The sequence below is a fragment of the Chaetodon trifascialis genome, chromosome 12 (genome assembly GCF_039877785.1).
Source record: "Chaetodon trifascialis isolate fChaTrf1 chromosome 12, fChaTrf1.hap1, whole genome shotgun sequence".
Taxonomy (NCBI): Eukaryota; Metazoa; Chordata; class Actinopteri; order Chaetodontiformes; family Chaetodontidae; genus Chaetodon; species Chaetodon trifascialis.
Genome location: NC_092067.1, coordinates 13,453,830 through 13,465,919, shown reverse-complemented (window position 1 = coordinate 13,465,919; position 12,090 = coordinate 13,453,830). Strand labels below are relative to the sequence as shown.

Sequence of the window (12,090 nt, the reverse complement as noted above, 5' to 3'; positions counted from 1 at the left end):
TGCTACAGTACTTCGTGGGAAACTGTTTTAAGCGTCAGCTTCTGTCTCTTTGGGTGTCCACCGCTGTGCCAGAATAAATTCTAACATTAATCTGAGTTTTTTTTTAAACTTTATACACACTACCACTAATTATGTCCCTTTAAAGGTGGAATAAATTCCCCCAAAATTATTTTATACCATGTTATATTTTTAATTTTAAGGCTGTTTAAGAAACGAATAACGGCGAGCGCGAGCCACCACAATACACAGCAACCCCGGCAACCTGCTAGCTGAGGACTGTTAGCTGCCCAAAATACCGACTTGAAGCCCTTCGCTTTGTATGGAAGCGGTCAGCATCACTAACGGGTTGAGGGATATATTATTGGCAACACAGTTGGTTAGGTATTTCTAATTTACACTGTTACATTTTCTTTGTAAGCGATCTTTGTAGACTTTGTTCACACTAGTGTACCTCTTTCATTCACAAAGCTATTTACTTTTGTGCTTTGTGCTGCAGCTAACTTCAGTCTCTCCTGTCTGACCCCTTTAAACGGTCATTATTTTGTAAATATGTCAAGCTAACAAACAGTTCGACATGATTTGCTCATGTAGCTAGCATCGTCCACAGCGGTGTACTCTGAGTTTCAGAGGGTTTCTTGTAGCCGTCTATATGCACCGGTGTTGTGGTTTAGATAATAACTTAGAGTAACTACGTGGCACTGACGGGCACTTCTCACATGGCTTAAGAACTGCGCTGACTGCGTTCGTGTTTTCTCTCAGGTTCATGTTACGTCGCACCGGAGATAATGAGGGACATTATTATGCTGTCACTGCTGCTGCTGAACGTACATCACGTCTTATCAGCACCCAAAGGCGTCACTGCCAGTCTAAAAGCGAAGTGGAGCATGACGCCTTTCCTCCTGGAGACAAGGTACTCATCCCTGGTCATATGCTGTGCATCTGGCACTCAAACAAATCTGCAATAAACAGGGTCCTACCGAGGATTTTAATGTTGAGGTCGAGAGTCCAAGCCCATGAAATGCACCCCCTCAAAAATGAACTTGTCACTAAGCATAGCGTAGAGTTATTTCACTATTCATCTTTTTCATGTGTTGCTTGTTTATTTAATTGTTCTGTTATATTTTCTGTAAGTTTCCAAACATGTAGGTCTACGTTGTTTTTCCCCATTGTGCTCCGCACACTGCCAGGACTAAAACTCTGAATCCTTCCTTTCTTTTTTGGTTTAAATGTAGTCTCATCTTAATATCTATAGTCAGCCTATAAAATAGCCACCACCTTGTGTACATTTTAAATGATCGAATGTAAGCTACGGCCATGACACTAAGTACAGAAATGGTTTGAACATAATGTTTCTTGTTAGTTGCCTTAGCTGGGAACAACTGGAGAACATACTTCCTCAAACTGTACGTCCCTTGTGGTAAAAGTGCTCTTAAATTGACGCTCATTGGCCAAAATGACAGGTTCCATCCCAAAGACACAGCAGTTCTGTAAATACGTGCTCTTTCGTGGATGACAACTTAGTATTCGTGCACAATAACCAGAAGTATTATAATAATAATAATTGGCAGAAGTTCTTTTATTGTTCACACTTTTAATAACTTACTGTGTTATTGGGAATTTTAGTCATCAACATGTGATTTTTTTTTTCTTGTGTGTGTGAAAATATTCTACTTGCAATCAAAACCTGCTGCTTGCCTGTAAGGTCTGTTTATTGCTGTGTGATGCTTCACAGTGGACACTGTGGAACCAGGACTGGAGACAAGCTGGGCATAATTATCCCCAGAAAATGTAAAATAATTATGTGGTCTGTAGCTTGAACCCTTATGAAGTCAGAAAATGGTTACTTAGGCGCATACTGTGGTTTTGACTAATGCTGACCATACTTTAATTTTCTCTTGTGCAGCGAGTTTATTGGAGAAGATGGAAATGAGAAATTCTGGCTGTTTGTTGACACTGTGAAAGAGCTCACTGTATACAAGCAAGGAGGTATGTTGTTTGTAATTGCTGTATCAAAAATGACAGATTCATAGTTTTGCATCACGACAGGTGTGCTTCTATTTTAAAATACATCATTGTTTTACTAATGTTGATTTGTCTCACAGAGTCTGTGCGCTCATACTACAACTTGATCCTGAAGAAGGCCGGCCAGTTCCTCACAGACCTTCAAGTTTATCTCCTCAAATTTGCTCTGGCCCTGCGGTCATACTCACCAGCTGTTCATGCATCCCAACAGGTATGATGAGATCAAAATAGCATGAATTCAACTATTCTAAAACCTTCTTAAAAGCAGCCTGGATGTGTTACAAGAGAGCCGATCTGTTTGTTGTTAGAGGCGTTTACATTGTCTGTTTATCCTAATCTTGACCCAGTGTGTTTTGCATACCTTATTTACAGTTTTTGTCAATTGCTTTGGCGCAATCTTTAAATGATTATTTAAATCATTATTCAAGTCAAACAGCCTTGCACGGTCAGCTCTAGATAATCAAGTCTATTCTCAAAACAAGTTGGACTAGATTTTATATCTAAATATAAGATCATTTCACCTACTTTGAAGAATAGTTTTTGCAGGTACTAGTCATGCAATTCCATTTCTTAAACGCATTATGCTGCAGAGGATTGTTGGTACCACAGTTCCTGAATATGAAACAGGCAGACATAAGAGAGGAGCAATATCTTGCTCATGCTAGAGGAGGAGGTGTAAATATTCATGATGGTTTTGTAAGGGAAAGGTGGACTGAGAGGACCGGCAATGGATGCTCTGTGTGAGTACAACACAGCAGAGGCCTACTTTTTACTCTCAGTAAAAAGGATACGTTAGGTCAGTGAGACGAGATCGACAAGAGAGTTTTCTCTCCACGATGGTTCCTAATTTATGTGAATTTGATGTGTTGAGACTTTATCTTAACTGTCCAATGCAATAACAATTTAATTTTTTGGAATTTACATTTTATATTACTGTTAAAGCTAGGGATGGTAGTGCTGGAGAAAACAGCAAGAGTAAGATAGATTTTGAAATTATCCAACCAAAAAAATCCCATCGCCGCCCTTCAGGCCTCCCTCCAAAGCCACACCCTAAAAACACACAAACATGGCCATTGTTAGTACTCAAGGCTGTCAAGCTGTGTACTATATGTACATGCAAAGAATCCAGTGTTTCTGAAAACCGCTGCCTACCGTAGCCTGTCTTAAGTCCACGCTGTTAGTTGGATGAACACATGAAAGGTATATACTGAGAGAGCTGTGGAACAGTTTGTCTTGAAACTGGTGTTTTATAAAACACCAGTTTTGAATGGATACTACTCTGTTAGCTGTCGATTAAAGTTGACTTTTAATACTGGGGGATTCTTTCAACCTCACCACAGTCTGCATACACAGTTCTTAGTTGTCGCAGTAAGGCGAAAATCTCATTTAGGTGACAGCGATGCATTGGTTGATGAATTTCTCTAATTTTAAAATGTGTTAAACATTTGAGTGAGTAATGGCCCTTTGCTTGTGAAATGAAGTGTTGTGCCGCACACTGTAAATTGCTGTGGTGATTGCTGGACAATATTGAGAATAAATCAATCACGTAACTGATTTTACTATGATTAACTTTGGCCCATCATGTTGTGCCCAGTGTGTTATAGAACGCTCCTCTCCCTCCTGCTCTTAACAGATAGCTAGAGATGAGCCTCCGCCTGAGGCTTGTGCTGCCTTTGTCTCCATCCATGGTCAACACAGCTGTAGTGCTAAGGAAATCAAGAAGCTCCTGAAGGCAGCCGCAGGCAGGTAACACGGAACGGTGCTGTCTTCCCCTCTGTGGATAAACTCAGTCCACAGAGCAGAACAAGATGAAAAGTTTCCACATTTATTTTGATATTAAGATTGTATTCTTTGATGCTTTCACTGACTGCATTTCCTCTGTGATGGACTTAGAAATTCTCATTTTTATCTCTGAAATGTCCTTAACAACATTTCCAAATGTTTGCAGGCCCAAACCATATTTATACAAGAATGATCACATATATCCGGGGGTCAATAAAACAGATGTGCCAGTTGTGATCCTGTATGCTGAGATTGGGACCAAGAAGTTCACCACTTTTCATAAGGTGCTGTCAGAGAAGGCTGATGAGGGCAAACTTAGATATGTTCTGCGGCATTTTGTAGCGGTGAGTAACATTTGAAATTGATGTTCCGCTGATTAAATGTTTTTTTTTAATAAGTATGGTTTGCTGTACCTCCTGGTGAAGTTATTTAGTAATCCAAATTGTGCTTGCAACTGTTGTTTTTCACACAGAACTGCTCTGTTAAGTTACAAAGAATAGGGTTTGTGACACTTCATGTTTTCCTTACTGTCAACAAATCCCACAAAAACTAACATTGAGTGTATCCTACTGACAAATGCTGCCTGTGCAGCCAAAGCCTAATGGAGCGTATTCCTTTTAGACCTCCGCTGTTTCATCTTTCACAGACAGTGACACAAATGCAGTGATACAAGAGTGACATATTATTCCCTTTGGTGTAATACCTACAAAACCAGGGATCATCGAAATGATGGACCCAGCTGATTGCGTACTAAACAGTGTTTAAGAGATGAATTAATAGGTTCCTCGAAATCTAATGAAAACCTCTAAAACTAATGGAGATACAGATGCCTTTGATGGAGTAAAGGATGATTTTCTTAAAGGCATGTTTGTTGAAGAAAAGCAAGTGTGGGTGTGAAGATCTTCTGATTGTGCCTGTGAAAGACTGAGGCGGCGCTTTGAGTCTGTGTGACATTAGTGTCAAGGTTGAATGTCATTGAATCTGCTGCTGCATGTGGCGATCCATGTGCTTCTTTTTCCCACTGGCATTATAGCTTCTAACTTTATCTGACTGTGTGGCATTGAAGCATTCTGTTTCTGTTGCACATCAGACAAGAAATCCACATAATTCTGGACTTTATAGTGTATATATTGTGGATATAGGCAGGAAGCAATCTTAATGATTGTTATCACAGTGTTTTAAACAGTGTACACCTAAACAAAACTCTGCACTGTTTTGTATTGAAGCCATTGCTCAGCTTCTCACTGTTTGCAGGATCCAAAGCCTCAAAAAATGCTTTTATCTGGGTACGGTGTTGAGTTGGCCATCAAAAGCACAGAATACAAAGCTGTGGATGACACCAAAGTAACAGGTCAGTTGGTGACTTATCAAACGTTTTGTGCTGGACCCTGCTGTGTCCAAGGCAGTGAAACACACAAATCTTTTCCTGTGTAGATTCAAAGGCCGTTATGAATTCTGAGGATGACAATAACGACGATGTCCAAGGATTTCTTTTTGGAACATTAAAGTAAGTAGCTTAACTGTAACATGTTAATTGCCATAAAGATTTTTTTAATCTCATGTATTGCTGCTGTTCATTTTTGTGACTTTAAAGTGTGGTTGCATGTTCTTCTTTTTCTTTAAGGAAATCTCACCCTGAGATCCAAGAGCAACTCACTGAGCTTCGCAGACATCTCCTGGAGAGTACCAATGACATGGTCCCTCTCAAAGTGTGGGAAATGCAAGGTACCGATTTTCTATTTCAGTTCTTTAAGGATTGTTGAAAAATCAGTAAAGCATTGCAGTTTGAATGTATAATTACTGCAATGTGGAATTATTATCATTACTGTTTGTGGGTGGAGATGCTTTTATTTCATATTGTTAGTCTTGACTTAACAGTCAATAATTTTAAACAATGCCATTTTAGCCACATTACTCCTTCGATTACTTTGCATGGATTTAATTTGCCTAAACATAATCTGCATTTTTAGATGTATAAATGTTGATGATTTCATTATTTAATCTCCGCAGATCTTAGTTTCCAGGCAGCTGCCAGAATCATGTCTGTGCCAAAGTTTGATGCTTTGAAACTCATGCGAGACCTCAGTCAGAACTTTCCAGGCAAAGCCAGGTAAGGAAATTAATCTTATTTCCTCTCTCCGGCTGGCAGGCTAACACATTTGGTACAATTCCAAAATCCATGTTTTTAGGATCCCGACTCTGTGTTACAATATATGAATCCAGGCACAAAAAATGCTGTTGTTTAAGTGGGCATGCATGTTTTATAGTCCTATTTGTCTGAACATTATCCATAATAAATACATCTTGATACAGAGATCTAATCAGCTTTTCGCTGTTTGCATATTTTGGCTCCAGCAGCTTATGTTAACACCAAAAAGTGCTGAGTAAGAGTCAGGTGTTTACAGGGAATTGACTGAAAAACGTACCATCTTGTGAGCCCACAGGTTTTGGAAGATTAAAAGTGGCATTTTACTGCCGGCTGGGGATGTGGTAAAAGCTGATGGTGACTGTACATGTTTTACTGTTCCCACAGATCACTGACAAGAGTGGCTGTAAAGCAGGAAATGAGAAAAGAAATTGAGGAGAACCAAAAGGTGCGATATCATGAGCAGGAGGGTTTTCTTTGATTACATCCTTTTTTTTTCCAGTTTTATTTTTACAGAACGAGCTTCTACTCTGTGTCTGAAATACATTCCACAACACCATCAAATGAGACGTTTTATTCTTACTTCACTCCGAATCTCTGAGCACACTTTATCTCTTCAGCTTGCTGCGGCAGTCTCTGTGCACATCTTTTCCTGTTGGAGCGTAGAAGATAGAATCACTCATTTAGGGCTTCTGGCATTCGACTAACGTTTTGAGCTTGTTCTTTCAGCATCTCAGTGAGACCATTGGTGTTCACCCAGGAGACGGCGAGCTCTTCATCAACGGACTGCACATTGATCTGGACATTCACAACCCTTTCAGGTAGGAATCCAGCAGGAGGGAGCTGTGGTCTGCCTGTGCTCTCCACAGGAAGCCTCAGATCAGTGCATTGGCTCAGTAATCCTGTTGCAACAAGACGAGTGTTTATTGCAATGCAAAATCCCTGCCACGCAGCTAATATGCTTTAAAAACTAACCTGTGAATTAATATTCACAGCATTTTGGATATTCTCAGAGGAGAGGCCAGGGTCTTGGAGGGGCTTCATAACCTCGGCATAAAAGGAGAACATCAGGGCAAGATGCTGAAATTACCTGTGAACGCTTTGGATGACAGCTATGCCTTAGATATCAGACATCCAGCTATAATGGTGAGTCCTGTCCAAAAGCGTTATTCTCCTGGCCCAGATCAACTGTGCAGGTGGTTTTTCTTCTTTGTGTGCTTGCACCAGGGTGTGAATTAATGGATCAGTCATCAGGCTATTGCAGCAGTCTCGAGCCTGCCAGGAATTTCAGTTATTAATTGGGAAGTTAGCCAAGAAAAGCTATCAAATTAAAAACTTGCAAGTTTTCATTTTGGCCCCTCTGGCCATTTTAATATCACAGGTACTATAAAAATGCCAAAGAAATGAAGATATTAAGCCGGTCCACATTCAGCCAAGAGGTCTGTCATTTCAGCTTGCGTCTCCCCTTGTAGAGATGGAGGTTATGTGTATCTGAGACACACACACAGGAGGAGAGAGAGAGTGCGTAAGAGAGATAATGACAGTGTGCCAGCGAGGCAAACATTTGCGCTGTGGGGAAGCTTGTACTCTAAGTTAGGGAGAGAAAGACCTCGGTTAGTGCCAGATTGGCCGGCAATAATCTCCAATTTTGCAGCAATCATTCTGATCATTTATCATAAAAAGCCATATCTAATAGCTTTCTCTGGTGGTGGGCAGCAGAGCTTTATAACAAGTGTACATGTTGAATATTGCACAAATCAGATCCTGCATATTTCTGTCCACAGGACACTATTTATGCACATTACCTGTTTATTATTATTTCAGTTTAATCTATGCATGTTTTATAGCTTGTGATTAAATATTTAAGGTATAGAGCAGTTGACAGGAAAGAAATTATACTTTCAAATGTAGCTAATGTATTTCTGTACAATATCTTGGTGCTTGACAAATAAGAGGATATTCTTATCACCACACTGAATCATTGTCTAGTACAGCATGTAGCTGCAGTTGGAAATACAGCCACGCCCAGAAATTCAGTGATACCAGCGTTGGATGCCAAACATTTTTGAATAAAAGTCTGGAATTTGGAGTTGTAGGAGAGGTTGCTGGTTGAGGTTACAGATGCAAAGTGGTAAAGCAAGACAAAAGAGTAAAGTATTTATAGGCCCCACGAGCACATTAGATACCAGAGTAAGCCATGTGTTTTAACTGGGTCTCTCAAGTTCTGTCTTTCACATGCTTGACTGAGCACAAACTTGGTTAGACATGTAAACAAAACCCACAGATAAAGCAAAAGCCAGTATTTCTTTCACAGGATTGTGCCTTAACCACTGAAGAAATGTAGAAACAATACCGAAAACACCGCTCTGCTTGTGCTTAACTCATGAATATCCTCATTTTCACACAAGCCCTCCTCTTGTCGTGCGCTTCTTTGCAGTGGATAAACGACATAGAGAATGACCCAGTGTACCGCAGCTGGCCAACGGGTGTACAGGAGCTCCTGAGAGCCACCTTTCCTGGAGTCATCCGGCAGATCCGACGCAATTTCTTCAACCTGGTGAGTCCCCCGAAGCACAGAAATGCTGAGGGCGTCGTGGTGATGAAGGGAATGGATCTGAGAGCGGTTCTCATTGTAGTCCAGTTGTTACTTTGACTTAGCTGAACTCTGTGAAACTCTTTGGACGCTTCTGACTGTTCTCTGCTCGACTCAGATGAAATATTTTTTTTTTGCCAAATTGCAGGGTCTTACATTTCAGTCGGTGCAGTCAGACAGACCCTCGCAAAAGAGAATACAGAGTGCGTTTTAAATACTTAACACTGCCTCTGATTATCAGAACTGTCTGGCACCGGGTGGGTGTCGCTGTATCTGCTCAAACTCAATTTCGTCTTTGATCCGAGATGCTAAAGATTTGTAAATGCATCATGATTCAGATCGGATGACGATGCCTTTGTCGTTAGGTGCTGTTCCTGGATCCAGTGCGAGAAGAAAGTGTTGAGCTGGTGAAACTAGCAGAGCTTTTCTACAAGCACAAGATCCCCCTGAGGTTGGTGCTGTTATTTCTCACAAAGCTGTTTTGTATGGTCCACTCTTGGTATTTATAATCTTTACCAGGTAGTGATTCTCATTTTACCTGCAGATTGAATACTTGTTTTTGCCCCCTCTCTATAGAATTGGATTTGTGTTTGTTGTCAACACCAAAGACGAGATTGATGGCTTCTCAGATGCTGGGGTCGGATTTTACCGACTGCTGAATTACATCACAGACGAGTACGATTTATCCCAGGCTCTGATGTCCATGCTCTCAGTAAGTATGTCACATATATAAATCTCTGTTGTTTTAGCAAGTACTTCTTGAAGAATAACTAAAGCGCACTGCTTGCCAGCTCATGTCTCTTCGTGCCTCAGAAGTCAGTTGTTTTATTGTGCCTTGTTTTATCCTACAGTTTTAGACATTATTGGACGAGATGAGTCAGTGGGACTTTGCTTCTGGTATCAGCTCTTTCAAATAGACTTGGAAATTATTGACAGTTGCAGGGATTTGAAGACAGAGATGGTCGAATCTGATCTGACTTTCCACTCTCTTGCAGTTGTACAACACAGTAGATGTTGGGGAGACGCTGTCTGTTGATACAGTCTCTGCTTACCTGAAGAGAAAATTCCCCAAAGCCAATGCTGAAAGGATTCTCGGTGTAGAATCTGAGTATGACGACAAAAGGCAGGTAAGGAAATGAAATAACTCTCTCTTGTTTTCTTTGTTGATTGTCAGTAAGAACAATTACTTAAATATGAGCATCCAAAGGTTCAGTCTGTGTTTTGTGTTCTCCAGGATGGCGCACTCTTTTACAAAAAGAGCGGCCTGGGGGCCCTGCCTCTGGCTTTATTTAATGGAGTCCCTCTGAGCCCAGATGAGATGGACCCAGATGAGCTGGAAACCATCATCCTGCAGCGCATAATGGACACCACCACCAGCTTCCAGAGAGCTGTTTTTATGGTACGACATGTCTGTACGGAAAGAGACTCTTTTATATTGATAGATATAAGTGAACTGAACTAACCTGGGAATCTGTATATATACTATCAGGAACACTTCATTAAACCATTGTTGGTGCACAGTTCATTTTCAAATGATTGCATTCTGTTTTATTTACGTTTTACACCGTGTCCCAACTGTTCTGGAAGCGGGGTTGTAAAGAAAAGTATTTACAATGTTATACATGGCTGTTCACTGGATTAATAGTCAGCATAGATTTGTCAGATAGCAGGACATTGCACTCTGCAGTTACAGTTTATAGTGTGAAATTATTCCTCCCTGGCCCTCCACATGATTGCATTTGCTGACACGTTTGCACTTCACTGCATGCTACCTATTCAGAAATAAGGCCCACTCAAGGTCCTGTACCTCTTCGTGGACTGATGTTCTCAGTGATGTCTCTCTCCTCCATTTTGTCCTGTGCCTGCAGGGTCAGTTGACAGAAGGCTCAGATGTGGTGGACTATCTAATGGAGCAGGCCAATGTGGTTCCCAGGATGAACCCTCTTATTCTAAGCACTGACCGACAGTACCTCGACTTCACTGCCAAGCCAGGTGACCTGTGCTGCAAATCTTAAACTAGCAATGATTGTTTCACTGTTTTTATTCCTCTCATCTTTTCTTTCACTTTGTCTTTCTTGCCTTGCAGTTGTAGATGACTGGGAGGACACAACTATGTTTTCATACTTGGACTCCAGGGATAAAACAGCTGTGATGGCAAAGAGAATGAAGTACTTAACCAATAGCGGTAAGGACTCACTAATTATTTTATGCCATAGTTTCCAGGCGACACCACTTCATTCTAAGTAACACAGTGACTTTCAATGATATAAACGGTTTACTCAAGCATCTGCACCTTGTCACCTAAAGTGGAGCAACCACTCTACAATTATGCGTTGAAAACCTTTAAATGAGCAGTGCCTAAACAAAAATGACTCTTACACTGCTTTACTGATCTCTGAATGTGTGAAATTGACCTTTGTTAAAGCAGACATGCTGCACCTCCAGCGAGATAATTGCTGGGTCTGCCGACTGGCTTTGGGCCAACAGTCTAAATGGTCGTCAGAGCTGCATTTCACTGCTCAGGCCTGGAGTGTAGCTGTCTCAGTGAGGCTGGAGAGGCTGATTGCCATCTTCTCTCTGTGGACTAGCTGACCGGCTGACTGCCTGCTTTCCTGACTGACTGACTGACTGTTGGCACAGTTCTCCACTAATATACTGAGCTCTTTGCCTGATGTCTCAGTCCCTCTCACCTCTCACACACAAACTGAACACTTGCTGTCACGACTGAACCTCATTTTCCTTCTCACTTTCATCCCACTGTCAGTGTATAAGCATAAGCTAACCCTTTTAAAGGATTAGCAGCTCGTGCTGAATGCCGCATAACCGTTATGACTGACATTCAGATGTTAAAAAAATATATTTGCCCTCCACTGAAACCTTCATTATATGTCAGTTTATCATCCAAACGTCAGGAACCTGCAGCAGACGGTAGGACGGACTGGTCAAGATGTATTTTATCATGATGCTTAAACTGAAATGCCATGTGGTGCTTACCATACATATTTAGAGTACTAAAGAGTTATTTCTCTTTCATCAAAGATGAGGACGGAATGAGTGCTGTGACCATGTGGATAGTCGGAGATTTTGAGAAAGTCTCAGGAAGAAAACTTTTGCTCAATGCTCTGAAACATATGGTCAGTATCACCTACTTTCTGTCCTGTTTACCCCTCCCCATTTTTATATAAGGCAACTCTATTCAGAAGGCACACACTGACACAAGTGTATGCCAATATGCCGTGTGTCTATGTGTTGTTTATTGTGCCTTAAAACCAGACATACTGATTATAAGTGTAGTGAAATAAATCAAGTATCCCGACAGTGCTTCTTTTTTTATTTCCGTGAAGTCTTGACGATATATCACAGCCCTTAGATTCTTAGAAGGAACAAATGTTGACTCCATCAATAACATTTTTCACATTGGCCTTTCTTTGACACAAATCTTGCAGTTGGTGTCCCTGCAGCTCCAAAACTCATCTGCTGTAAATCTATAACCTCACATACAAGCAGAAGAGATGAAATACATCGAAATACTTTATTTTACTGAATA

General features: G+C 40.9%; 1 protein-coding gene across 2 annotated transcripts in view; it reads left to right on the top strand.

The window, feature by feature from the left end:
* Window positions 1-764: 764 nt before the first annotated feature.
* Window positions 765-12,090, top strand: part of uggt2 (UDP-glucose glycoprotein glucosyltransferase 2) — a 33,893-nt gene continuing 22,567 nt past the window's right edge. For both annotated transcript variants that reach the window (XM_070976385.1, XM_070976384.1), the window contains exons 1-20: window positions 765-910; window positions 1,904-1,986; window positions 2,103-2,233; window positions 3,656-3,768; window positions 3,971-4,148; window positions 5,059-5,155; window positions 5,239-5,311; window positions 5,429-5,529; window positions 5,815-5,914; window positions 6,338-6,398; window positions 6,680-6,771; window positions 6,946-7,096; window positions 8,388-8,507; window positions 8,909-8,994; window positions 9,120-9,255; window positions 9,539-9,670; window positions 9,778-9,942; window positions 10,412-10,535; window positions 10,630-10,728; window positions 11,583-11,677. In XM_070976385.1, the coding sequence (XP_070832486.1) occupies window positions 786-910; window positions 1,904-1,986; window positions 2,103-2,233; window positions 3,656-3,768; window positions 3,971-4,148; window positions 5,059-5,155; window positions 5,239-5,311; window positions 5,429-5,529; window positions 5,815-5,914; window positions 6,338-6,398; window positions 6,680-6,771; window positions 6,946-7,096; window positions 8,388-8,507; window positions 8,909-8,994; window positions 9,120-9,255; window positions 9,539-9,670; window positions 9,778-9,942; window positions 10,412-10,535; window positions 10,630-10,728; window positions 11,583-11,677 (2,262 nt within the window). In that variant the 5' untranslated portion in view covers window positions 765-785. The remainder of the gene's footprint in view (window positions 911-1,903; window positions 1,987-2,102; window positions 2,234-3,655; window positions 3,769-3,970; window positions 4,149-5,058; window positions 5,156-5,238; window positions 5,312-5,428; window positions 5,530-5,814; window positions 5,915-6,337; window positions 6,399-6,679; window positions 6,772-6,945; window positions 7,097-8,387; window positions 8,508-8,908; window positions 8,995-9,119; window positions 9,256-9,538; window positions 9,671-9,777; window positions 9,943-10,411; window positions 10,536-10,629; window positions 10,729-11,582; window positions 11,678-12,090) is intronic.